Below are 26327 nucleotides of genomic sequence, written 5' to 3' on the forward strand. Positions count from 1 at the left end.
GACAACCGCACTCGCCCCTCATGTAGTGCCAGAGAGGAACCTGAAGAGGAAAACTATCACTTATCTAAAACATGTTATATTAATTGAGCGTCCTATAGATTTTCCAAGTCATTTCCTAACATGGTGTAAATCGTTCTAAACAATTCTTGAGAGCTCACCACTGCAGATGACTCCAACATCCTGTTTATGAGAGCATGCAGTTCGACTCCATGATGAAATGGGACATTTTGACAGGTGTGTTTCATTCCCCTGACAATCAAACACATCAGCCCAGATTTGGTCACTCCCCTCTCCAAACCAGTCTGACCCCAACACAGCCACAGCACTCCCACAGTTCAGCTGACCACAGAGGACACTGGCATCTCTCATATCCCAGCTTACATCACACACTGTGCCCCGCTCACTGAGGTACTGGAGCTCCACTCGACCAGAACAGGAGTCAGAGCCATTATTTAGTCGAGCCTGAGTGTGACCTGAATAAATAAAACATTACAGGAATTAACATGAAAGAGGGAAAATGAGTGCCATGTACTGTGACAAGCAGTAACAAGGTTCAGATAATCTATCTGAAATAATAATACTTTACCAGCACACACCAGACCCACATCACTGTCATGGGTGCAGTTGTGTCTGAGTGAAGATGATGTTGGACAGGAGTAAATCTGGGATTCGTTGCCTTTACACTGAAGCTCATTTGACCACATCTGACCCTCCCCTCTGCCAAAAGCAGCTGCTCCCAGCACCTCTACAGGAAGCCCACAGCCCAGCTCTCGACACACAACCTCTGCATCCTGCTGGTCAAAGTCAGCATCACACACTGTGGACCAGGTCTCTCCAAGAAGCACCTCCACTCTCCCAGAGCAGTGGTGAAAGCCGTCAGTAAGTGTAGACTTTTTGTGACCTGTGTGTATTTTTATTACATTGAGACTATCAATAGTTTATAAAATGTATCCATTTAGAAAATCTGCTGTCTTCCCACAGCATACATTGCATAACTATAAAGCAGCCAGTACAATGTGATGCATCCAGTCCCTTCTATGTTTTTTTTTTTTTTTTTTAGTTATATGAAAAAGCATTAAAAACTGTGGTCAAATCACATGTTTTCTTGCTTTTCTAAGTGAAAATAAGATAACACATCCTCCATTTAGTGGCGCTTCCTCTCTAAATAATCCCCTGTCGCTTGGCCTACTTAAGACATAGATCTATGGAATTGAGATGTATTCTTTAGTTATCCAAGATTTGGTCCCTACATTTAAGGATGTCGTATCTGCTCCCTTGAACAGCTGTATTAAGTCTAGCAATATTTTGCACTAAAATTAATGTCTTTGAGTAATGTTAAATAAACATAAAAGCAATGAGGCAACTATTAAATATAAATAATTACGTAAATATATACAATTTTGCTTAACGATCAAATAAAAGAAATAAAATATTGTAGTATTTGTGAAATATTGTGAAATATTTCAGTATTAATGAAAACCAAGATAATGATATAAAATATTAACATCAATATTGTTTTTTATTTCATAACAGCATGATTAATTTATAAAGAACAATTAAAATAAATCTGTTCACCCATCTGTTAAAGTATTTTGATGCAGAATTTCTCTGTTGTCAGGAAATTTGTGTAAATCATGATGAACAGTCCAAATGAAACATCCAAAAATTACTTGGAAAAAGTCTGGTTCTATTGACTTATATTAAAAGTAAAGGTTTTTTCCTGTAAAGTTACCATTTTAAACATATAAGGTTTGTTCTGACAACAGCAGCATGTAATTACTTATATTTATAAGACCACAGCAGATGTTTTGGGCCATTTTACGCCAACGCCTTACTGTTCACAGCATAGATTTCCACAAAATTAAAGTAAACTGCATTCTTTATTTAAGGAAGCTACACAAAATTTACATGTTCAGCTCTAAGTATTATTTTTACTTTATCTCCAAATCATCATAAAAATTTAGTTTGTGTTTACATTTTGACTGAATATTTCACTGCAAATAAACTAGTTTTGTATTAGTAAATCCCCACAGCAGATTAATACATATTTTCTAGTTCACAGCATATAAACATTCAGAAAAATATGGTAAATTATTTTTGCTAATTTGTTTTATGTAGAGTTCCTGCATTTATACCAACCCTATAAATTGAATGAATTTGTTATTAATTTCTGCATGCAATGATTCAAGCTATACCATTTTTTCCCCAGCTTAAAATCCATTTTAGGCCTATTCTGTCACTTTTGTTTTTGCTATATAATGTATTTATACAGTGCATATATCCACTTCAAATCTACACACATACCATGTTTTGAAATTGTATTTATGAATATGAACAAAAAGTATAAGCATTCTTAAACATAAAACATTAAAAGTATTGAAACACCACAAATTAATAACATTAGAACAAAGCTCTTGTTGGCAATTGCAGATTTGAGACATGTAAGCAGTATAAAAGATTTTGTGCTGTGGTCCAGTTTTGGCTCATTCTTCTTAGCAAACCTTCTTCAATTTCCCAGATAATATATTTTTTTCTCTTTTCCTTTTTTTCTATTTTTTGTTCTTGTTGTTGTTGTTTTACATGTTTTGTATGTTTCTTTTATTTATTATTATTTTTTCTTTGTTGTTTTTTTTCCTCCCAATTTCTACCATTTTTTTTCCTCCTTTATTCCCCCTTGTAATTTTTGTTTGCTTGTATGTTTGCAATTTGTTGTCCTCCCTCTACACGATGGCAGCATATACTAAAAGAAATTTGCTATACCAGTAATAAAGAAAAATTTGTCCTCCGAAGTGGGGTAGTGGTGGTGGGATTTAAAATAAATAAATTAATTAATTAATTAATTTCCCAGGGTTGCAAGGGTGCCTTTGTTGGACTTGCAGATTTAAAATCCTAAATACATTTTTTTAATGGGATTCAAGTCAGGGGATTGGCTTGGCTATGCAAGTACCTTCAACTTTTCTAGAAACTAGTTTCTAATTATTTTGGTTGTATGTTTAGGGTCATTGTCTTTTCCCCTATCTTGGCCAAATTATCCCCTAATATGTCCCAGTCTATCATTCCATGCATGTTGCCTTCAAAGTTGTGTAATGCCCCAGAACTAGAAGCAGCCCCATATCCTATGTTCTTGGGATCAACCCTTATTTCTGCAAACATGATAAGCAGAATTCTGTTTTTGTTAAGAAGAGTTCTGTTTTTGTTTCATCTGATCAGATCATTCTTACAAAACTTTTGACTGCAAATTTTAGACCCTCTGCTTCTTTAGATCTCTCTGCTTCTTTTTTACATAGGAGTTTTGTATGGAGTGTAGGAACAGAGATGATTGTAGTGCAGTTCATTGCTTATTGTTCTCTGTGTAACTGTTTTTCTTGCTACTTTTGGATCATTTGCAAGTCATTTCTGAAAGACTGCTGGGCTCATAATGAGCCAGATGTTTTCAGAGGTGACAGGTCTGGACTGTAGGCAGGCCAGTTTAGCACCAGGACTCTAATTTTATTCTAATTTTAATATGGAGCCATCCTGTTATTGTATATACAGAATGTGGTTTGGCATGTCTTGCTGAAATAGGCTAGGCCTTCCCTGAAAGAAGATGGTAGCATGTGTTTCTCTAAAACCTGTATCTATCGTTCAGCAATAATGGTGCCTTCACAGATGTGCAAGTCACCCATGTCATGTGCACTTATGCACCCCTATACCATTATTAATGCTGGCTTTTCAATTGTGCACTGATAAAAAGCCGGATGGTTCCTCTCCTCTTTCGCCTGGAGGAAACGCAGTCCATGATTTCTAAAAAGAATTTAAAATTTTGATTTCTTGGATCACATGATGCTTTTCCACTTCACCTCAGGCCTGATCTTAAAAGAGCTTGGGACCAGAAAAGGTGGCAGTGTTCCTGGATCCTGTTTATATATGGTTTCTTCTTTCCATGGCAGAATGTTAACTTGCATTTGAGAATGCAGTGATGAACTGTGGTTACAGACGGTGATTTCAGAAGTGTTGCTTAGCCCATGCAGTGATTTTTCTACTTCAAAATTCAATCTTTTGATGATATTCTGTACTGTAGATAATGGGTGTCGCTAGGCCAGGTTTTTTTGGGGGGGGGTTTAGCCCCTTCCCAAATAAATATAAATTAATAGTTCAAATCATCTATAATTTATTCTCATTCATTCTTCATTGTTCAACCATGCCATCGCATCTCCAATTTCACAATATACTGCCATAACCATAACCTGGGTGAGGCACTGCTGCTTCTCTAATGTAGCGCTGCCTCTGTGGTGCTACCAGAGGTTTACTAAGGTAACGTGAAAAATGGAACTCCCAGCTCAGCCAATTGTATACAACCTCATAAGTGGAAAGCCAATCAGGGTCAGGTGGAGGATCTTTGTTTTTACTTAAAGTAGTATCATTCGGCAACTGCTGAAGCTGTTACAGGATTTTGGCTAAAACCTCAGAAAAATAAATATATAAATAAAATAAATAAATATAAAATAAATAAATAAATCTAGAATTTATTCAAAAACAGTAAGTAGTTACATTAGTTACTGTAATGAAAAAACAATGTAACTCACATGACTGGGTATAAAAAGAGCATTTTAGAGAGGCAGAGTCTCTCAGAAGCAAAGATGGGCAAAGGTTTACCAATCTGTGAAAACCTATTTAAAAATTGTGAAACAATTTCAGAAAAATGTTCCTCAACACAAAGTTGCTTTGACCTTGGATATCCCACCATCTACAGTACATAACATCAACAAAAGATTCAGAGAATCTGGAGAAATCCCTGTACGCAAGGGACAAGGCCAGCAGTCAATTTTGGATGCTCGTGATCATCGGGTCCCATGGCAGCACTGCATTAAAAACAGCCATGATTCTGTACTGGAAATCACTGCATGGGCTCAGGAATACTTCCAGAAATCATGTCTATAAACACAGTTTACAGTGCAATCCACAAATGCAAGTTAAACCTGTACCTTGCAGAGTACGCTGTAGTGTTCTCTGGGCCAAAGCTAATTTAAAATGTACTGATACATAATGGAAAACTGTTCTGTGGTCAGATTAATCAAAATTTGAAATTCTATTTGAAAACAATGGACACTGAGGCTGTAGGACCATCAAGCTTTGGGACCATCCAGCTTTGGGACCATCCAGCTAGTTATCAGTGCCCAATTTAAAAGCTTGCATCTCTGATGGCATGGGGCTGCATTAGTGCCTATGGCGTGGACAGCTTACACATCTGGAAAGGCACTATCAATGCTGAACAGTATATAGAGGTTTCACAACAACATATGCTCCCAACCAGACAATGTCTCTTTGAGGGAAGGCCTTGCGTATTTCAAGAAGACAGTGCTAAACCATCACAACAGCATGGCTTCATAGAAGAGTCCGGGTGCTGAACTGGCCTGCCTGCAGTCCAGACCTTTCACTAGTAGAAAATATTTGGCGTGTCATGAAACAGAAAATCCAGCAAAGAAGACCCAGAACTGTTGAGCAGACAAAAATGGGACAACATTCCTCTCCCAAAACTTCCCAGACATTTACAGAATGTTGGTATAGGAAGAGGGGATGCCACACAATGGTAGACATGGCCCTGTCCCAACTTTTTGAGATGCGGTGCTGCCATCAAGTTTTAAATGAGTTAATATTTTTCATGAAATTTTAAAATGTCTCATTTTCAACATCTGATGTGTTCCATGTTCTATTGTGAAGAAAAAATGGGTCTATGAGATGTGCAAATCATTTAATTCTATTTTTTTTTACATTTATTTACATTTTACACAGTGTCCCAACTGTTTTGGAATTAGGGTTGTAATTTAAACCATGAAAAATAATTATTAAAAATATAATAATAAATAATACATGTTTGAAATATTTATATGAAGTTGATGTACCCATGAAACTTAAAACTCTTTATACCTAGCTAGGAATGTCTGAATATGCATAACTTTGCATAACTTTTTGGGAATTGGGGTAGTATAATTTTATGGCTGGTTTAATAATTTTGGAATCATACAGTCAGCAAGCACATATGGATATGATTTATCTTCAATCCATATTTATAATATTTATAATATTAATTTATACTCATTTATAGAATTAATATGCTGTGATGACAGCAATACAATTTAGATAAACTATCATGCATGAAGGTGATGACTGACAACAGCTTACCTGAGCAGATGACTCCAGCATCTTCACCATGATGACAGTTATGTTTACCCCATTCTGGTGACTTACAATTCTTGAGTTTAGACTTTGATTTCCTACATTCCACATTATCCATCCATATTTGTCCTGATCCTGGTCCAAAGTGAGCTCTACTCAGTGCAGCTACAGCCTCTCCACAGCGCAGCTCTCTACACACCACTGCAGCATCGCTCAAATCCCAGTAATCACTACACACTGTTCCCCACTGTCCTCTATGAAGAACCTCTACTCTCCCAGCACAGCGACTGCCACCATCCACCAACCTCACACTGTCTGCACAAAAGAGAGGGGGGATGAAAGAATTTTAAACACAGTCCATCATGGCACATGGAGTCTAAGAATAACAGGAAACTCTACTGCTCTTACCAGCACACACCAGACCCACATCATTGTCATGGGAGCAGTTGTGTTTGAGTGAAGATGTTGTTGGACAGAAGTGAATCTGAGATTCGTTGCCTCTACACTGAAGCTCCTCTGACCACACCTGACCCTCCCCTCTGCCAAAAGCAGCTGCTCCCAGTACCTCCACAGGAAGCCCACAGCCCAGCTCTCGACACACAACCTTTGCATCCTGCTGGTCAAAGTCAGCATCACACACTGTGGACCAGGTCTCTCCATGAAGCACCTCCACTCTCCCAGAGCAGTGGGAATCACCAACCAGCCTGACTCCTAAAAGTATAATGTAATGTTTAAATTACTATTATTTTATGTATTATTCATTCATTTTTCTTTTGTTATATTCATTTTAATAAAATATAGATCCTTGAACTGAAGCCCAAACCATTTATCGGTGAGGATTTACTTAACTGAAAAGCAGTGCAATAAGTACATGTTAACAAAAAACAATAGATTGTAATTTTATGTCTGTCGGTGTGTTTTCCTAAACATTTACAAATTTGTCTTCAAGAATGCTCAGCACTTGCAGTTCCTATCCAATAGATTGTCTATAAAATACATTTATTTAATTAAATAAAATCAGATCTGCTCCTGTGAGCAACCAACTGAATTTATGTAACCATTTTATGAATAACTTTTTATTAGACAAGGAATTGAAATGTAGGTATTTATTTGTATTTATTCTATTGACACTTCACAGCAGTGTGGCTGGCCAGTTTAGTGGGTTATGTACTTAGATAAACTAATGTGAACTATTTGGCTCACATGCTTTCTGTATGAAAGTCACGTTTCCTACATGTAGGAGAAATGTAACTATAAACTATAGCAAACTATAACATAAACTACTTAACATAAAAAGTAATTATTTCAAGGACATGAGACAAAAGCAGAAACAAGCAGTGACACCCCCTTTCCTTATTTTGATGCTAAAGGGGCATTGTGTCTATCAAAACAATTTCTTTTTGATGCCAAAATAGAATTGATCACAGTACAAATAGTAAATCTAGCCAAATGAATATAATACATTGATGCCGGAGAGTGAGGGAAAGTAGAAAGAAAGAAAAAAAAAAGAAAAAAAAAAAATATATATATATATATATATATATATATATATATATAGAGAGAGAGAGAGAGAGAGAGAGAGAGAGAGAGAGAGAGAGAGACAGAGAGAGAGAAAATGTGCCCCTTAAATCTTGAAAAAAGCCCTGTAAAAAAGCTAAATGTACTTTACTGTAAAACAATGATCATTTTAACTTATCAATGCAAGTAGACTGGCTGTTTTAACATTACAAGTTCACTGAACTGAATAATGTTTGTTTTATTCTGTCAAGTCATTATTTGAAGAACAAAAAGATTAAATCTTTAAGATGGCCAGACTAGTAGTTTTTACAGTGTAGATTAAAAAAATAAATAAACACATTTGCAAACCAGCCCAACCCAAGCCACTGTTATACTGAAAAATGTTTACCTGATATTCTGTTGGGCTGCAGACGTACAACAATGTTTATCAGAACACAAAATTATCCAGATGGAATGCTTTGTTTTAGCATGTTCTTTCATATTGTGTATTGTTTGTTTTATGTTAGAAGAATTTTTTACTGAAAGACTGTTCAGCTTCTAAAATACATACAAACTGTAGATAACATTCCTCTGGTAACAGAACCTTAGAGAGATATTATCACACATTTTCTTCCATGAATGTAAAAATTGACTGTAGCTTACCAGAGCAGATGACTCCAGCATGTTGTTTGTGATCACAGTTATGTTTACCCCATCCTTGTGACCTACAGTGTTTCAGTGTAGACTCTGATCCATTACAGAATATGTCATCCCTCCAGATTGGTCCTGATCCTGATCCAAAATGAGCATCACTCAGTGCATCTACAGCCTCTCCACAGCCCAGCTCTCTACACACCACTGCAGCATCACTCATATCCCAGTAATCACCACACACTGTTCCCCATTGTCCTCTATGCAGAACCTCCACTCTCCCAGCACAGCGACTGCCACCATCCACCAACCTCAGACTGACTGTACAACAGAGAGAGTGAAAGAGAGAAATTAGTGTGTACATTATATATATATATATATATATATATATATATATATATATATATATATATATATATATATATACATATACATATATGTATATATATATATATATATATATGTGTGTGTGTGTGTGTGTTTGTGTTTGTGTGTGTGTGTGTGTGTGTGTGTGTGTGTCAGCAATGCCCCTTCTGGCCACCAGAGGTCTTCCTCTCCTGAGTTCTAGACAACCCTAATGAGCCCCATCTGATCCTCATTTCCACCCTACTCTGCTCTGCTATAAAAAACCTCTCAGTTGCACTCACACCATGTGAAGTATTGCCAGTTCCTCAGTGTCTGCCTTACCAAGCCTTGGTTCTTCCCTTGTCTTCTTTTGGTGTTTTGGACTGTTGCTTGCTCTTTGGATTGATTTTTGCCCTTGCCCTTTTTGGATGTTTTTTGGCTTTTGACTTCCTTTTCTGTCCTTGCCCTTGACCCTTGGATTTCCCTGTTTTATTAAACCACCTTTAACCTGCACATGGATCCTTCTCATGTTCCTGAGAATCAACTGTTACTATGTATGTATGTATGTATGTATGTATGTATATATATGTATATATATATATATATATATACACACATACATACATAGTAACAGTTGATTCTCCAGAAGGATCCATGTGCAGGTTAAAGGTGGTTTAATTAAATATATATTGTAAATATATATATAAAATAAATATATAATTGACAGAATATTACTTTAATTTCATCAATCAAAACTAACAGGAAAAGATGCAATTCTTACCAGCACACACCAGACCCACATCACTGTCATGGGTGCAGTTGTGTTTGAGTGAAGATGTTGGACAGAAGTGAATCTGAGATTCGTTGCCTCTACACTGAAGCTCCTCTGACCACACCTGACCCTCCCCTCTGCCAAAAGCAGCTGCTCCCAGCACCTCCACAGGAAGTCCACAGCCCAGCTCTCGACACACAACCTCTGCATCCTGCTGGTCAAAGTCAGCATCACACACTGTGGACCAGGTCTCTCCATGAAACACCTCCACTCTCCCAGAGCAGTGAGAACCACCAACCAGTTTGACTTCTAAAATAAGAGTGACAATCATACAGAACTGTAGTTTCTCATTATACATGCATTTTAGCATATTTATATTTTACATATTAACACATTGTCACGCATTCCATGGACATTTCCCAACCAGAATCTGACACAGACTCCATTTCCCAGGAGTCATAGGGGACACCCGTGACCAATGACTCAGTTCAACGCTCCTATCAACGTTCACAATCCCCAGAGTACTAACGCGGAACACCTGTGGACTATGTCATATGACCTCTTTTTAGCTAGTATTTAAGCCCGGGCTTAGAATAGTGTGGTTGTGAAGTATTGTATCCTTGCAATCTGCTTTTATTTTTTGCCTTGTCCTTTTTGTACTGTCGCCTTTAGTGCTTGATCTGTGTTTTGACTTCCTGGACTGTTTTTTGTCTGTGATTCTGGTTTTCCCTTTGGTTAAGATAAAATCCAATCCTTTTCAAGATCTGCATTTGTCTGAACTCTGTTCCCTCGTAACACATTAACATAGAAAATTCAATGAAATTCGAATAGTGAACATTTTTTTTTTTTCAGAAAAACCCACCAGAGCAGATGACTCCAGCATCTTTCGAATGATCACAGTCATGTTTTCCCCCTTCTGGAGATCTACAGTTCTTCAGTGTAGACTCTGATCCATTGCAGTGCACAATGTTTATCCAGATTGGTCCTGATCCTGGTCCAAAGTGAGCATGATTCAATGCATCTACAGCCTCTCCACAGCCCAGCTCTCTACACACCACTGCAGCATCACTCATATCCCAGTAATCACTACACACTGTTCCCCACTGTCCTCTATGAAGAACCTCCACTCTCCCAGCACATCGACTGCCACCATCCACCAACCTCACACTGTCTGTACAACAGGCATTGAGTTGAAAGGGTAAGCATCACATCAGACATCATATAAGGCATCATATGTTATACAACAGTAAGAATTTATTGTGGTAGTAAAGATGGCACACTGTAAAACTGTCAGTTTTAACACTTAAAGAGTTCATTTTAACACGACTTTGGAACATCTACGGCCCATTAAATTTTTCAGTTTCAAAATTTACAAATGTTCAGAATTCATAAAATTATCGCAATATCAGCAGAGATAAAGCTGTGAAACATCTGTTAAAGCTAGTAAAAGCTGTTTAATTCATAAATAATGGAGGAGTTATTACCAATGGCATCAAGTAGAGGATTTCCTGAACAAATGACTCCAGCATCTTCAGAATGATCACAGTTATGATCACCCCAATCTGGTGATATACAGTTCTTAAACGTATACTCTGACTCACTACAGTCCACATTATCCAACCAGATCGGTCCTGATCCTGGTCCAAAGTGAGCTTTACTCAGTGCATCTACAGCCTCTCCACAGCCCAGCTCTCTACACACCACTGCTGCATCACTCATATCCCAGTCATTACCACACACTGTTCCCCACTGATCATCATGAAGAACCTCCACTCTCCCAGCACAGCGACTGCCACCATCCACCAACCTCAGGCTGTCTGTACAACAGAAAGAAAGAGAGAAATCAGTGTGTATATATATATGTATATATATATATATATATATATATATATATATATTAGATGTAGATAGATTGATTGTTTGATAAATAAAGATAGATAGGTAATGCAATTAATCACATTAAATTATGGTTTCATTTTTACCATATGTAAAAATAAAAGTAGTTGCTCACTTAGCTACTAAATCACCCAGTTAACCTAATTCAGTTGACTACTGGGTTCAGTTTCACTAACCACATCGAGGCATTATTACTGCCAGATCTCTTGAATCTAAACATCACTTAAATAAAACCTGTCTGTAATGATGCCACATTCTAAAGAGATTCAGATACAGATGAGAAACATCCATCCATCCATCCATCCATCCATCCATCCATCCATCCATCCATCCATCCATCCATCCGTTTTCTAAGCCGCTTCTCCATCAGGGTCGTGGGGTGGGGGGGGTGGGGGGGTTCAAGTTATTGAAATCAACCAGTCTGGAAAGGGTTACAAAGCCATTGCTAAGGCTCTCAGAGCCAAGTGAACTACAGTAAGAGCTATTATCCACAAATGGAAAAAAATTGGAACAGTGGTGAACCTTCCCAGGAGTGGCCAGGCTACCAAAATGTCACCAAGAGTGCATCAGCGACTCATTCAGGATGTCACAAAACCCATATGAACATCTAAAGAACTACAGGCTACACTTGCCTCATGTAAGGTAACAATAAGAAAGACACTGGGCAAAAATGGCATCCATGGAAGAGTTGCAATGAGCAAACCACTTCTGACCACAAATAAAAAAGACACAAAGGCTCATCTATTTGCCAAAAAACATCTAGACTTTTGGGATAATATTCTATGGACTGATGAAAGACATGGGTCCCATTACATCTGATGTAAAGCTAAAACCTTTCACACATTCCACCATAAAAATATCATACAATTCAACCATGGTGGTGGCAGTGGAACCTGATGGAACCTGAATTCTGTTCTCTATCACAGGATCCTGAAGGAGTGTCCACCTGTCTGTTCGTGACATAAAGGTCAGTTGGGTAATTACTGTGAATACACAAATACAAAAATACATATGCAACTTTTTTCACAGCATGCATAGACATATGAACAGAAAGCAATCGTAGCATGTATGGGAAATACGTATTAGACATTTTATGAAATTGGCACATAATAACAGTTTAAATTCAGACTAAATGCTCACATACACACACACACACACACATATATCAGGTCAGGTTCCATGTAGCTGCTTTGTAGTTTCAGAATTACAGGCTGTAGTCCATCTGTTTTCCTGCAATTTGTTAGCCTCTTTTTACCCTCTTCTTCAATGGCCAGGACCCCCACCAGACCACCACAAAGGAGGTATTTTTAGGTTATTTAGTGGTGGCTAATTAAAGGTTGAGTGTGTTTACTCATATAAATAAGTATAAGTAATCAGAATGAAAGAGTGCTTATGTGTTAGTGACGTTAATTTATTATCACATTTTTCCCCACTGTGCAATGTTGTGTCCAACACAGTCATCTGTCTTTACTGGACACTCTTCTTCACTTCCACATATTCAGCTGCCTCACTATCCTCACCTCTGTCTTTACATTTTCAGTGTTCATTATTCCTTATTCCATAACAATTAATTAAGACTTTGTGTCGCTTCAAGTAAAGCAATGATCTTCACTACAAATATACTAATTATACTAAGATTTCATGTTTAAGATCAGCGTACACACACTTTGCTGTTAGTTTGGATGGATGTGCAAGCCCTCCGTGGAAGAAATTACTCAAGAAATCTTGAGACATGACTCTTTTTCCACAGTTTCCTCGATCAGGTTCGTAGGAGCACACACATGGGGCATTGTAGAGCTGTCGTTTGAGGAGAGTCAATACAGATGAAAACCATAGTCTTTCTGTTTTAACTTTAATATACAAAAAACGAACAGCTACTATTTACTGCAGTGATTCTTGAACTCTGTGGTGGCACTGAATGTGGACGTGTTTGTGCTGGTGCACTGCACGTTGGAAAATATGTATCACTACGTTTGTATAAGTGTGAAGAGTGTGATGTGTTTGAGTCTTTTTGCACAGAGTCTGATTTTTACAACCCCAATTCCAATGAAGTTGGGACGTTGTGTAAAACATACATAAAAACAGAACACGATGATTTGCAAATCCTTTTCAACCTATATTCAATTGAATACACTACAAAGACAAGATATTTAATGTTCAAATGGATAAACTTTATTGTTTTTTGCAATTCACTCATTTTGAATTTGATGCCTGCAACACATTCCAAAGAAGTTGGGACAGGGGCATGTTTACCACTGTGTTACATCACCTTTCCTTTTAACAACACTCAATGAGCATTTGGGAACTGAGGACACTAATTGTTGAAGCTTTGTAGGTGGAATTCTTTCCCATTCTTGCTTGATGTACAACTTCATTTGCTCAACAGTCCGGGGTCTCCGTTGTCGTATTTTGCGCTTCATAATGCGCCACACATTTTCAATGGGAGACAGGTCTGGACTGCAGGCAGCCAGTCTAGTACCCGCACTCTTTTACTATGAAACCACACTGTTGTAACACGTGCAGAATGTGGCTTGGCATTGTCTTGCTGAAATAAGCAGGAACGTCCCTGAAAAAGACGTTGCTTGGATGGCAGCATATGTTGCTCCAAAACCTGCATGTACCTTTCAGCATTAATGATGCCTTCAAAGATGTGCAAGTTACCCATGCCATGGGCACTAACAGCCCCCCATACCATCAGAGATGCTGGCTTTTGAACTCTGCGCTGATAATAATCCAGACAGTCCTTTTTCTCTTTGGCCCGGAGGACACGACGTCCATGATTTCCAAAAACAATTTGAAATGTGGACTCATCAGACCTCAGGATACTTTTCCACTTTGTGTCAGTCCATCTCAGATGAGTTCAGTCCCAGAGAAGCCGATGGCGTTTCTGGGTGTTGTTGATATATGGCTTTCGCTTTGCATGGCAGAGTTTTAACTTGCACTTGTAGATGGAGCGACGAACTGTGTTCACTGACAATGGTTTTCTGAAGTGTTCCTGAGTCCATGTGGTAATATCCATTGCAGAATGATGACGGTTTTTAATGCAATGCCGTCTGAGGAATAGAAGGTCACGGGCATTCAATGTTGGTTTTCTGCCTTGCTGCTTACTTGCAGAGATTTCTCCAGATTCTCTGAATCTTTTGATGATATTATGGACTGTAGATGATGAAATCCCTAAATTCCTAGCAATTGCATATTGAGAAATGTTGTTCTTAAACTGTTGGACTATTTGCTCACACAGTTGTTCAAAAAGTGGATGCTCCCTTTCAGGGATGCTCCCTTTATACCCAATCATGACACTCACCTGTTTCTAATTAACCTGTTCACCTGTGGAATGTTCCAAACAGGTGTTTTTAGAGCATTCCTCAACTTTTTCAGTCTTTTGTTGCCAGTGTCCCAACTTCAGTGGAACGTGTTCAGAGAATCTGGAGAAATCCCTGTACGCAAGGGACAAGGCCAGCAGTCAATTTTGGATGCACGTGATCATCGGGTCCCATGGCGGCACTGCATTAAAAACAGCCATGATTCTGTACTGGAAATCACTGCATGGGCTTAGGAATCCTTCCAGAAATCATGTCTATGAACACAGTTCACAGTGCAATCCACAAATGCAAGTTAAACCTGTACCTTGCAGAGTACGCTGTAGTGTTCTCTGGGCCAAAGCTAATTTAAAATGTACTGATACATAATGGAAAACTGTTCTGTGGTCAGATTAATCAAAATTTGAAATTCTATTTGAAAACCATGGACACTGAGGCTGTAGGACCATCAAGCTTTGGGACCATCCAGCTTTGGGACCATCCAGCTAGTTATCAGTGCCCAATTTAAAAGCCTGCATCTCTGATGGCATGGGGCTGCTTTAGTGCCTATGGCGTGGACAGCTTACACATCTGGAAAGGCACTATCAATGCTGAACAGTATATAGAGGTTTCACAACAACATATGCTCCCAACCAGACAATGTCTCTTTGAGGGAAGGCCTTGCGTATTTCAAGAAGACAGTGCTAAACCATCACAACAGCATGGCTTCATAGAAGAGTCCGGGTGCTGAACTGGCCTGCCTGCAGTCCAGACCTTTCACCAGTAGAAAATATTTGGCGTGTCATGAAACAGAAAATCCAGCAAAGAAGACCTAGAACTGTTGAGCAGACAAAAATGGGACAACATTCCTCTCCCAAAACTTCCCAGACATTTACAGAATGTTGGTAAAGGAAGAGGGGATGCCACACAATGGTAGACATGGCCCTGTCCCAACTTTTTGAGATGCGTTGCTGCCATCAAGTTTTAAATGAGTTAATATTTTTCATGAAATTTTAAAATATCTCATTTTCAACATCTGATGTGTTCCATGTTCTATTGTGAAGAAAAAATGGGTCTATGAGATGTGCAAATCATTTAATTCTATTTTGTTTTTTTACATTTATTTACATTTTACACAGTGTCCCAACTGTTTTGGAATTAAGGTTGTAATTTAAACCATGAAAAATAATTATTAAAAATATAATAAATAATAAATGTTTGAAATATTTATATGAAGTTGATGTACCCATGAAACATAAAACTCTTTATATCTTTATGCTAACTAGGAATGTCTGAATATGCATAACTTTGCTTAACTTTTTGGGAATTGAGGTAGTATAATTTTATGGCTGGTTTAATAATTTTGGAATCATACAGTCAGCAAGCACATATGGATATGATTTATCTTCAATATATGTTTATAATATTTATAATATTAATTTATACTCATTTATAGAATTAATATGCTGTGACAGCAATACAATTTAGATAAACTATCATGCATAAAGGTGATGACTGACAGCAGCTTACCTGAGCAGATGACTCCAGCATCTTCATCATGACCACAGTTATGTTTACCCCATTCTGGTGACTTACAATTCTTGAGTTTAGACTTTGATTTCCTACATTCCACATTATCCATCCATATTTGTCCTGATCCTGGTCCAAAGTGAGCTCTACTCAGTGCAGCTACAGCCTCTCCACAGCCCAGCTCTCTACACACCACTGCAGCATCTCTCAAATCCCAGTAATCATCACACACTGTTCCCCACTGTCCTCTATGAAGAACCTCTACTCTCCCAGCACAGCGACTGCCACCATCCACCAACCTCACACTGTCTGCACAACAGAGAGGGGGGATGAAAGAATTTTAAACACAGTCCATCATGGCACATAGAGTCTAAGAATAACAGGAAACTCTACTGCTCTTACCAGCACACACCAGACCCACATCATTGTCATGGGAGCAGTTGTGCTTGAGTGAAGATGTTGTTGGACAGAAGTGAATCTGAGATTCGTTGCCTCTACACTGAAGCTCCTCTGACCACACCTGACCCTCCCCTCTGCCAAAAGCAGCTGCTCCCAGCACCTCCACAGGAAGCCCACAGCCCAGCTCTCGACACACAACCTCTGCATCCTGCTGGTCAAAGTCAGCATCACACACTGTGGACCAGGTCTCTCCATGAAACACCTCCACTCTCCCAGAGCAGTGAGAACCACCAACCAGCCTGACTCCTAAAAGTATAATGTAATGTTTAAATTACTATTATTTTATGTATTATTCATTCATTTTTCTTTTGTTATATTAATTTTAATAAAATATAGATCTTTGAACTGAAGCCCAAATACATTTTAGAAAATTATATATAAAACCATTTATCGGTGAGCATTTACTTAATTGAAAAGCATTAACAGTGCAATAAGTACATGTTAACAAAAAACAATAGATTGTAATTTTATGTCTGTCAGTGTGTTTTCCTAAACATTTACAAATTTGTCTTCAAGAAAGCTCAGCACTTGCAGTTCCTATCTAATAGATTGTCTATAAAATACATTTACTTATTTAAATAAAATCAGATCTGCCCCTGTGAGCAACCAACTGAATTTACGTAACCATTTTATGAATAACCTGTTATAAGACAAGGAATTTAAATTTAGGTATTTATTTGTATTTATTCTATTGACACTTCACAGCAGTGTGGCTGGCCAGTTTAGTGGGTTATGTACTTAGATAAACTAATGTGAAGTGACTGGCACAATTTAAGCACTATTTGGCTCACATGCTTTCTGTATGAAAGTCAGTTTCCTACATGTAGGAGAAATGTAACTATAAACTATAGCAAACTATAACATAAACTACTTAACATAAAAAGTAATTATTTCAAGGACATGAGACAAAAGCAGAAACAAGCAGTGACACCCCCTTTCCTTATTTTGGTGCTAAAGGGGCATTGTGTCTATCAAAACAATTTCTTTTTGATGCCAAAATAGAATTGATCACAGTACAAATAGTAAATCTAGCCAAATGAATATAATACAATGATGCCGGAGACTGAGGGAAAGTAGAAAGAAAAAAAAAAAAAAAAAAAAAAAAAAAAAAAAAATATATATATATATATATATATATATATATATATATAGAGAGAGAGAGAGAGAGAGAGAGAGACAGAGAGAGAGAAAATGTGCCCCTTAAATCTTGAAAAAAGCCCTGTAAAAAAGCTAAATGTACTTTACTGTAAAACAATGATCATTTTAACTTATCAATGCAAGTAGACTGGCTGTTTTAACATTACAAGTTCACTGAACTGTTAACAGAATAATGCTTGTTTTATTCTGTCAAATCATTATTTGAAGAACAAAAAGATTAAATCTTTAAGATGGCCAGACTAGTAGTTTTTACAGTGTAGATTAAAAAAATAAATAAACACATTTGCAAACCAGCCCAACCCAAGCCACTGTTATACTGAAAAATGTTTACCTGATATTCTGTTGGGCTGCAGACGTACAACAATGTTTATCAGAACACAAAATTATCCAGATGGAATGCTTTGTTTTAGCATGTTCTTTCATATTGTATATTGTTTGTTTTATGTTTTTTATGATTTTTTTACTGAAAGCTTCTAAAATACATACAAACTGTAGATAACATTCCTCTGGTAGCAGAACATTAGAGAGGAGATATTTACAAGAGATGGCTGATGTAGAAAGAGAAAATTTACAGATGACATCTCCATTTTTTCTTAATTGTCTTTTATTTTCTTTCACAGTGGTTTATTATTTTGTTTTTTGTTTGTTTTTTAATGGTTTTTAAAGAGACCCAATCAGAGCTAAATTGTTGCATGTTATTAATGTGTAAATCTGTGTAAAGAAGTAAAAACTGCACATTTTACAGGTTAATTTAAAATATTTGGGGGACAATATCCCAAAACAATTCTACTATAAATTGGGCTTAGACCCAAATCTTTACTCTTTTATACATTAATAATATAAACTCAGAAATGTGAAAACTTTTTACAGCTATTGTGATGGGGGAAAGCTTATATTTCCTGCTTGCTTTCCATTCATGTGTCTCAGTGGAAGTTCCATTGAGGGTACTGATGTATATACATTGTACTATAGAGAATATTAGCCTATTGCTTTTTCATATCCAACTTTGAGAATCAATCGTGAATAAGATCTAAAGTTAAATACTCTCAGAATTTCCATTACTTTTATCTGGTGTGGTGATATGGTACATGAAGATATTATCACACATTTTCTTCCATGAATGTAAAAATTGACTGTAGCTTACCAGAGCAGATGACTCCAGCATGTTGTTTGTGATCACAGTTATGTTTACCCCATCCTTGTGACCTACAGTGTTTCAGTGTAGACTCTGATCCATTACAGAATATGTCATCCCTCCAGATTGGTCCTGATCCTGATCCAAAATGAGCATCACTCAGTGCATCTACAGCCTCTCCACAGTTCAGCTCTCTACACACCACTGCAGCATCAGTCATATCCCAGTAATCACCACACACTGTTCCCCATTGTCCTCTATGCAGAACCTCCACTCTCCCAGCACAGCGACTGCCACCATCCACCAACCTCAGACTGACTGTACAACAGAGAGAGAGAGAGAGAGAGAAATTAGTGTGTACATTGTGTGTGTGTGTGTGTGTGTGTGTGTGTGTGTGTGTGTGTGTGTGTGTGTGTGTGTGTGTCAGCAATGCCCCTTCTGGCCACCAGAGGTCTTCCTCTCCTGAGTTCTAGACAACCCTAATGAGCCCCATCTGATCCTCATTTCCACCCTACTCTGCTCTGCTATAAAAAACCTCTCAGTTGCACTCACACCATGTGAAGTATTGCCAGTTCCTCAGTGTCTGCCTTACCAAGCCTTGGTTCTTCCCTTGTCTTCTTTTGGTGTTTTGGACTGTTGCTTGCTCTTTGGATTGATTTTTGCCCTTGCCCTTTTTGGATGTTTTTTGGCTTTTGACTTCCTTTTCTGTCCTTGCCCTTGACCCTTGGATTTCCCTGTTTTATTAAACCACCTTTAAACTGCACATGGATCCTTCTCATGTTCCTGAGAATCAACTGTTACTATGTATGTATGTATGTGTGTGTGTGTGTGTGTGTGTGTGTGTGTGTGTGTATGTGTGTGTATATATGTGTATATATATATATATATATATATATATATATATATATATATATATAGTAACAGTTGATTCTCCAGAAGGATCCATGTGCAGGTTAAAGGTGGTTTAATAAAATATATATTGTAAATATATATATATAAAATAAATATATAATTGCCAGAATATTACTTTAATTTCATCACAGTTATCACAGAAAACAATCAAAACTAACCGGAAAAGGTGCAATTCTTACCAGCACACACCAGACCCACATCACTGTCATGGGTGCAGTTGTGTTTGAGTGAAGATGTTGGACAGAAGTGAATCTGAGATTCGTTGCCTCTACACTGAAGCTCCTCTGACCACACCTGACCCTCCCCTCTGCCAAAAGCTGCTGCTCCCAGCACCTCCACAGGAAGCCCACAGCCCAGCTCTCGACACACAACCTCTGCATCCTGCTGGTCAAAGTCAGCATCACACACTGTGGACCAGGTCTCTCCATGAAACACCTCCACTCTCCCAGAGCAGTGAGAACCACCAACCAGTTTGACTTCTAAAATAAGAGTGACAGTCATACAGAACTGTAGTTTCTCATTATACATGCATTTTAGCATATTTATATTTTACATATTAACACATTGTCACGCATTCCATGGACATTTCCCAACCAGAATCTGACACAGACTCCATTTCCCAGGAGTCATAGGGGACACACGTGACCAATGACTCAGTTCAACGCTCCTATCAACGTTCACAATCCCCAGAGTACTAACGCGGAACACCTGTGGACTATGTCATATGACCTCTTTTTAGCTAGTATTTAAGCCCGGGCTTAGAATAGTGTGGTTGCGAAGTATTGTATCCTTGCAATCTGCTTTTTTTTTTTTTTTTTTTTTTTTGCCTTGTCCTTTTTGTACTGTCGCCTTTAGTGCTTGATCTGTGTTTTGACTTCCTGGACTGTTTTTTGTCTGCAATTCTGGTTTTCCCTTTGGTTAAGATAAAATCCAATCCTTTTCAAGATCTGCATTTGTCTGAACTCTGTTCCCTCGTAACACATTAACATATTTTCTTAAGCTTCACATTTTAAAGAAAAGAAAATTCAATGAAATTCGAATAGTGAACATATATTTTTTTTTCAGAAAAACCCACCAGAGCAGATGACTCCAGCATCTTTCGAATGATCACAGTCATGTTTTCCCCCTTCTGGAGATCTACAGTTCTTCAGTGTAGACTCTGATCCACTGCAGTGCACAATGTTTATCCAGATTGGTCCTGATCCTGGTCCAAAGTGAGCATCACTCAATGAATCTACAGCCTCTCCACAGCCCAGCTCTCTACACACCACTGCAGCATCTCTCATATCCCAGTAATCACTACACACTGTTCCCCACTGTCCTCTATGAAGAACCTCCACTCTCCCAGCACATCGACTGCCACCATCCACCAACCTCACACTGTCTGTACAACAGGCATTGAGTTGAAAGGGTAAGCATCACATCAGACATCATATAAGGCATCATATGTTATACAACAGTAAGAATTTATTGTGGTAGTAAAGATGGCACACTGTAAAACTGTCAGTTTTAACACTTAAAGAGTTCATTTTAACACGACTTTGGAACATCTACAGCCCATTAAATTTTTCAGTTTCAAAATTCACAAATGTTCAGAATTCATAAAATTATAGCAATATCAGCAGAGATAAAGCTGTGAAACATCTGTTAAAGCTAGTAAAAGCTGTTTAATTCATAAATAATGGAGTTATTACCAATGGCATCAAGTAGAGGATTTCCTGAACAAATGACTCCAGCATCTTCAGAATGATCACAGTCATGTTTACCCCAATCTTGTGATATACAGTCCTTAAACGTATACTCTGACTCACTACAGTCCACTTCATCCCTCCAGATTGGTCCTGATCCTGGTCCAAAATGAGCATCACTCAGGGCATCTACAGCCTCTCCACAGCCCAGCTCTCTACACACCACTGCAGCATCTCTCATATCCCAGTTATCATCACACACTGTTCCCCACTGATCATCATGAAGAACCTCCACTCTCCCAGCACAGCGACTGCCACCATCCACCAACCTCACACTGTCTGTACAACAGAAAGAAAGAGAGAAATCAGTGTGTGTTTGTGTATATATTAGATGTAGATAGATTGATTGTTTGATAAATAGATAGGTAGATAGATAACGCAATTAATCACATTAAATTATGGTTTCATTTTTACCATATGTAAAAAAAAAAGTAGTTGCCCACTTAGCTACTAAATCACCCAGTTAACCTAATTCAGTTGACTACTGGGTTCAGTTTCACTAACCACATCGAGGCATTATTACTGCCAGATCTCTTGAATCTAAACATCACTTAAAACCTGTCTGTAATGATGCCACATTCTAAAGAGGTCCAGATACAGATGAGAAACATCCATCCATCCATCCATCCATCCATCCATCCATCCATCCATCCATCCATCCATCCATCCATTTTCTAAGCCGCTTCTCCATCAGGGTCGTGGGGTGGGGGTGGGGGGGTTCAAGTTATTGAAATCAACCAGTCTGGAAAGGGTTACAAAGCCATTGCTAAGGCTCTCAGAGCCAAGTGAACTACAGTGAGAGCTATTATCCACAAATGGAAAAAAATTGGAACAGTGGTGAACCTTCCCAGGAGTGGCCAGGCTATCAAAATGTCACCAAGAGTGCATCAGTGACTCATTCAGGATGTCACAAAACCCATATGAACATCTAAAGAACTACAGGCCACACTTGCCTCATGTAAGGTAACAATAAGAAAGACACTGGGCAAAAATGGCATCCATGGAAGAGTTGCAATGTGCAAACCACTTCTGACCACAAATAAAAAAGACACAAAGGCTCAACTTATATTTGCCAAAAAACATCTAGATGACCCCTAAGACTTTTGGGATAATATTCTATAGACTGATGAAAGACATGGGTCCCATTACATCTGATGTAAAGCTAAAACCTTTCACGCATTCCACCATAAAAATATCATACAATTCAGCCATGGTGGTGGCAGTGGAACCTGATGGAACCTGAATTCTGTTCTCTATCACAGGATCCTGAAGGAGTGTCCACCTGTCTGTTCGTGACATAAAGGTCAAGCACAGTTGGGTAATTACTGTGAATACTGTGAGTATTTAGTGGTGGCTAATTAAAGGTTGATTGTGTTTACTCATATAAATAAGTAACATCAGAATGAAAGAGTGCTTATGTGTTAGTGACGTTAATTTATTATCACATTTTTCCCCACTGTGCAATGTTGTGTCCTACACAGTCATCTGTATTTACTGGACACTCTTCTTCACTTCTACATATTCAGCTGCCTCACTATCCTCACCTCTTTACATTTTCAGTGTTCATTATTCCTTATTCCATAACAATGAATTAAGGCTTTGTGTCGCTTCAAGTAAAGCAATGATCTTCACTACAAATATACTAATTATACTAAGATTTCATGTTTAAGATCAGCGTACACACACTTTGCTGTTAGATGGATGTGCAAGCCCTCCGTGGAAGAAATTACTCTAGAAATCTTGAGACATGACTCTTTTTCCACAGTTTCCTCGATCAGGTTCATAGGAGCACACACATGGGGCATTGTAGAGCTGTCGTTTGAGGAGAGTCAATACAGATGAAAACCATAGTCTTTCTGTTTTAACTTTAATATACAAAAAACGAACAGCTACTATTTACTGCAGTGATTCTTGAACTCTGTGGTGGCACTGAATGTGGACGTGTTTGTTCTGGTGCACTGCACGTTGGAAAATATGTATCACTACGTTTGTATAAGTGTGAAGAGTGTGATGTGTTTGAGTCTTTTTGCACAGAGTCTGATTTTTACAACCCCAATTCCAATGAAGTTGGGACATTGTGTAAAACATACATAAAAACAGAATACGATGATTTGCAAATCCTTTTCAACCTATATTCAATTGAATACACTACAAAGACAAGATATTTAATGTTCAAATGGATAAACTTTATTGTTTTTTGCAAATATTCACTTATTTTGAATTTGATGCCTGCAACTTGAATTTGATGCCTGCAATATTCTGTTTTTATTTATGTTTTACACAACGTCCCAACTTCATTGGAATTGGGGTTGTACATACAATAAAACAGAAGTCAAGATTTGAAAATGTACACATGCACATTTACACCGTCTATCACGTGAAGTCTGAAGCTGACTTAACGCTGCATAAAGTTTTAAAATGAGCTAGTTAGATTTATTAGTCATGGATTCATTAGTAAGCAGGCTGACCAATCAGAGATATGTCATCCTGGTTAGTGCTGTAGTTTATTGGCTCATTTATAATTATATCAAAAATGCCTGTAATTATAAATATACTAACGCCGGACACAGCACTGTCAGATCTTCAATATAAATCAAAAAAATAACCTCACCTCCAACCAATCAAAACATTTGAAACAACAGAGCTGATTTGATGGACAAGACAAATAAGAAGTAGAAATAGAGAGAAGGAAGAGATGGTGATAGCTAGTTCAGCTTTATTTCATTTTATTATTATTTTTTAAAGCACCAATGTCTGACTAACAACTTAACTGCTAAACTGTACGTGAGTTTTATTTGTATAAGAAAATATCCACATAGATTATAGGCAATATTTCTCCATTGTTGAAACCCCATTGATAAGCTGCAACTACGCTGAGCCATTTCCTAAACTTAGTGTAGTAATCATTTTCTGACTGTTTGGTATCAGCTCTCTCATTTGGGTTATCTCACTTGAATAATAAACTTTAAGAACTCGTGGTTTACTAAATTAAATCCCACATCAACAAGGGTACATATAGTTAAAAGTAGTTCATGAATGTAAAAATCTATGCAAATAGTGAAAACTATATTCAAACTGCATTCGGTAATCAGTGTTCAGAGTTTCAGTACTGTTGAATTCATCTCAAGGAATGATTATAAATTGAGTGCAGTGAAATTTACCAAGTTGTACAAAGTTACTATTTTCCAAAAACAATTGTTTAGTGCAGTTGCTGTGTTTTGAAGTTTGTTCATAAATCTGCACTGAATAGATCTGAACTATGTAAAAAGACATTGTCCTGCAAATGTATCTTGATCTTAGACATAGAGATTCTGGCATAAACACACAAAGCAAGAGATCATAATTTCAGTTTGTTTGTTGTATAGAAATATTTAGAATACACATTAATTGATAATGTTTTTATATTTTCCACTTTACTTAAGGGGACACAAAAAAAGTAGAAAGACATTAAGATAATCAGTAACTAGTCTAGTAACAACTCTATCAGTTTCAATAAATGGAGAGAGAGCAAATGAAAGAGAGTTAAAATTGTATCTTTATTATTCTTTAAAAGTGAGAGTGAACTTACCAGCCATGGTGAGTGAGATTGTGGAGGACAGAAGAATGAGAGCCACACACCTGTCCATCTCCCTCTGACCTGCACACAGTCCGTTCAACTCAGCAGCAGAACAAGCTTCACCTCCACTCCCCCAGAGAGACTGAAGAAACTGAGAGAGAGAGAGAAAGAGAGAGGGAGAGAGAGGGAGGCTCCCCACAGCCGCCAATCACACTCACTATTCCCTTATTAGAAAGAGGAGAGGAAATCATCAAACATTTTCAGAGACAAATCAGAGGAGGCGTTTTTTTCTTTCTCCATATTTATCAAAAGAGCGTCAGCGCTGATGAACAGAACTCCACCTCCGTCTCTAGAGGAGTTTGTTTGATGAGAGACGCTCGCAGCAGTGTGGTGAGACACACACCAACATACAGGAGACTGACTTCAGAGAGAGGAAACACTCCAGTGTAATACAGCATTAATGCACCTGCAGAGAGCTGATCCACATACTGATAACCAGCTCACACAAACACACACACACACACACACACAGAAAGATAACCTACTCATTCACACTTACACACACTACTCATGCACCCACATAGACACACACACATGCACACTGATCACTTACTCTCAAACACACACACACACACACACACACACACACACACACACACACACACACACACAGACATTGATAACCTACTCTGTCACTCACACATACACATAAACACACAGACACACATATGCACTGTGTCATCACTCACACTCTTTCTTTCTTCCTCTCTCTCACTTTCTCTCTCTCTCTCTCTCTCTCTCTCACTCACACACACCTGCAGCTGTGTGGTTTCTCTGTATGTCCACAAATGGAAGTTTTACAGGAATTACACAGTTTAACTTCAGCTGCCTGATAGATGCTTATCAGCAGAATTAACACACTACACAGCATGTAGAGCTACTCTAACTGCACATTTCATCTAATATACACTAAACTCTCATTTAACTGATTTACTCTTAATATTAATACACTGAGAAAATCATACTTGAGAAATCATTCTAACTCACTGACTTGCTGACCCAGTCAGTCATGAACATTTGCTTAATTGCTCACTTACTCATTCAATCACTTACTTGCTTACACATCCACTCAGTAATTAGCCATCATGCTGGAAAACTCACTCAGACACTCACAAATCTGATCAGTCACTCACCCATTTACTCATTTGCACTC

The 26327-nt window shown here is 37.9% G+C and overlaps 2 protein-coding genes across 2 annotated transcripts; both read right to left on the minus strand.

Annotated features, from left to right (window-relative positions):
* Positions 1 to 18: 18 nt before the first annotated feature.
* On the minus strand, positions 19 to 8548 carry LOC119263278 (deleted in malignant brain tumors 1 protein-like). Its single transcript, XM_037538144.1, has 6 exons — positions 8317 to 8548; positions 6544 to 6867; positions 6163 to 6471; positions 587 to 901; positions 308 to 473; positions 19 to 40 (listed from the first exon to the last, which is right to left on the minus strand). The coding sequence occupies exons 1-6, from the start codon at positions 8525 to 8527 to the stop codon at positions 19 to 21; spliced, it is 1347 nt and encodes a 448-aa protein (XP_037394041.1). The 5' UTR covers positions 8528 to 8548.
* Positions 8549 to 8564: 16 nt separating this feature from the next.
* Positions 8565 to 25229, minus strand: LOC108412918 (deleted in malignant brain tumors 1 protein). Its single transcript, XM_037538150.1, has 7 exons — positions 25127 to 25229; positions 18908 to 19216; positions 16549 to 16851; positions 16147 to 16455; positions 13624 to 13644; positions 11013 to 11238; positions 8565 to 8625 (listed from the first exon to the last, which is right to left on the minus strand). The coding sequence occupies exons 1-7, from the start codon at positions 25182 to 25184 to the stop codon at positions 8565 to 8567; spliced, it is 1287 nt and encodes a 428-aa protein (XP_037394047.1). The 5' UTR covers positions 25185 to 25229.
* Between the last annotated feature and the right edge of the window lie 1098 nt (positions 25230 to 26327).

This window comes from Pygocentrus nattereri, chromosome 1 (assembly GCF_015220715.1).
Source record: "Pygocentrus nattereri isolate fPygNat1 chromosome 1, fPygNat1.pri, whole genome shotgun sequence".
NCBI lineage: Eukaryota > Metazoa > Chordata > Actinopteri > Characiformes > Serrasalmidae > Pygocentrus > Pygocentrus nattereri.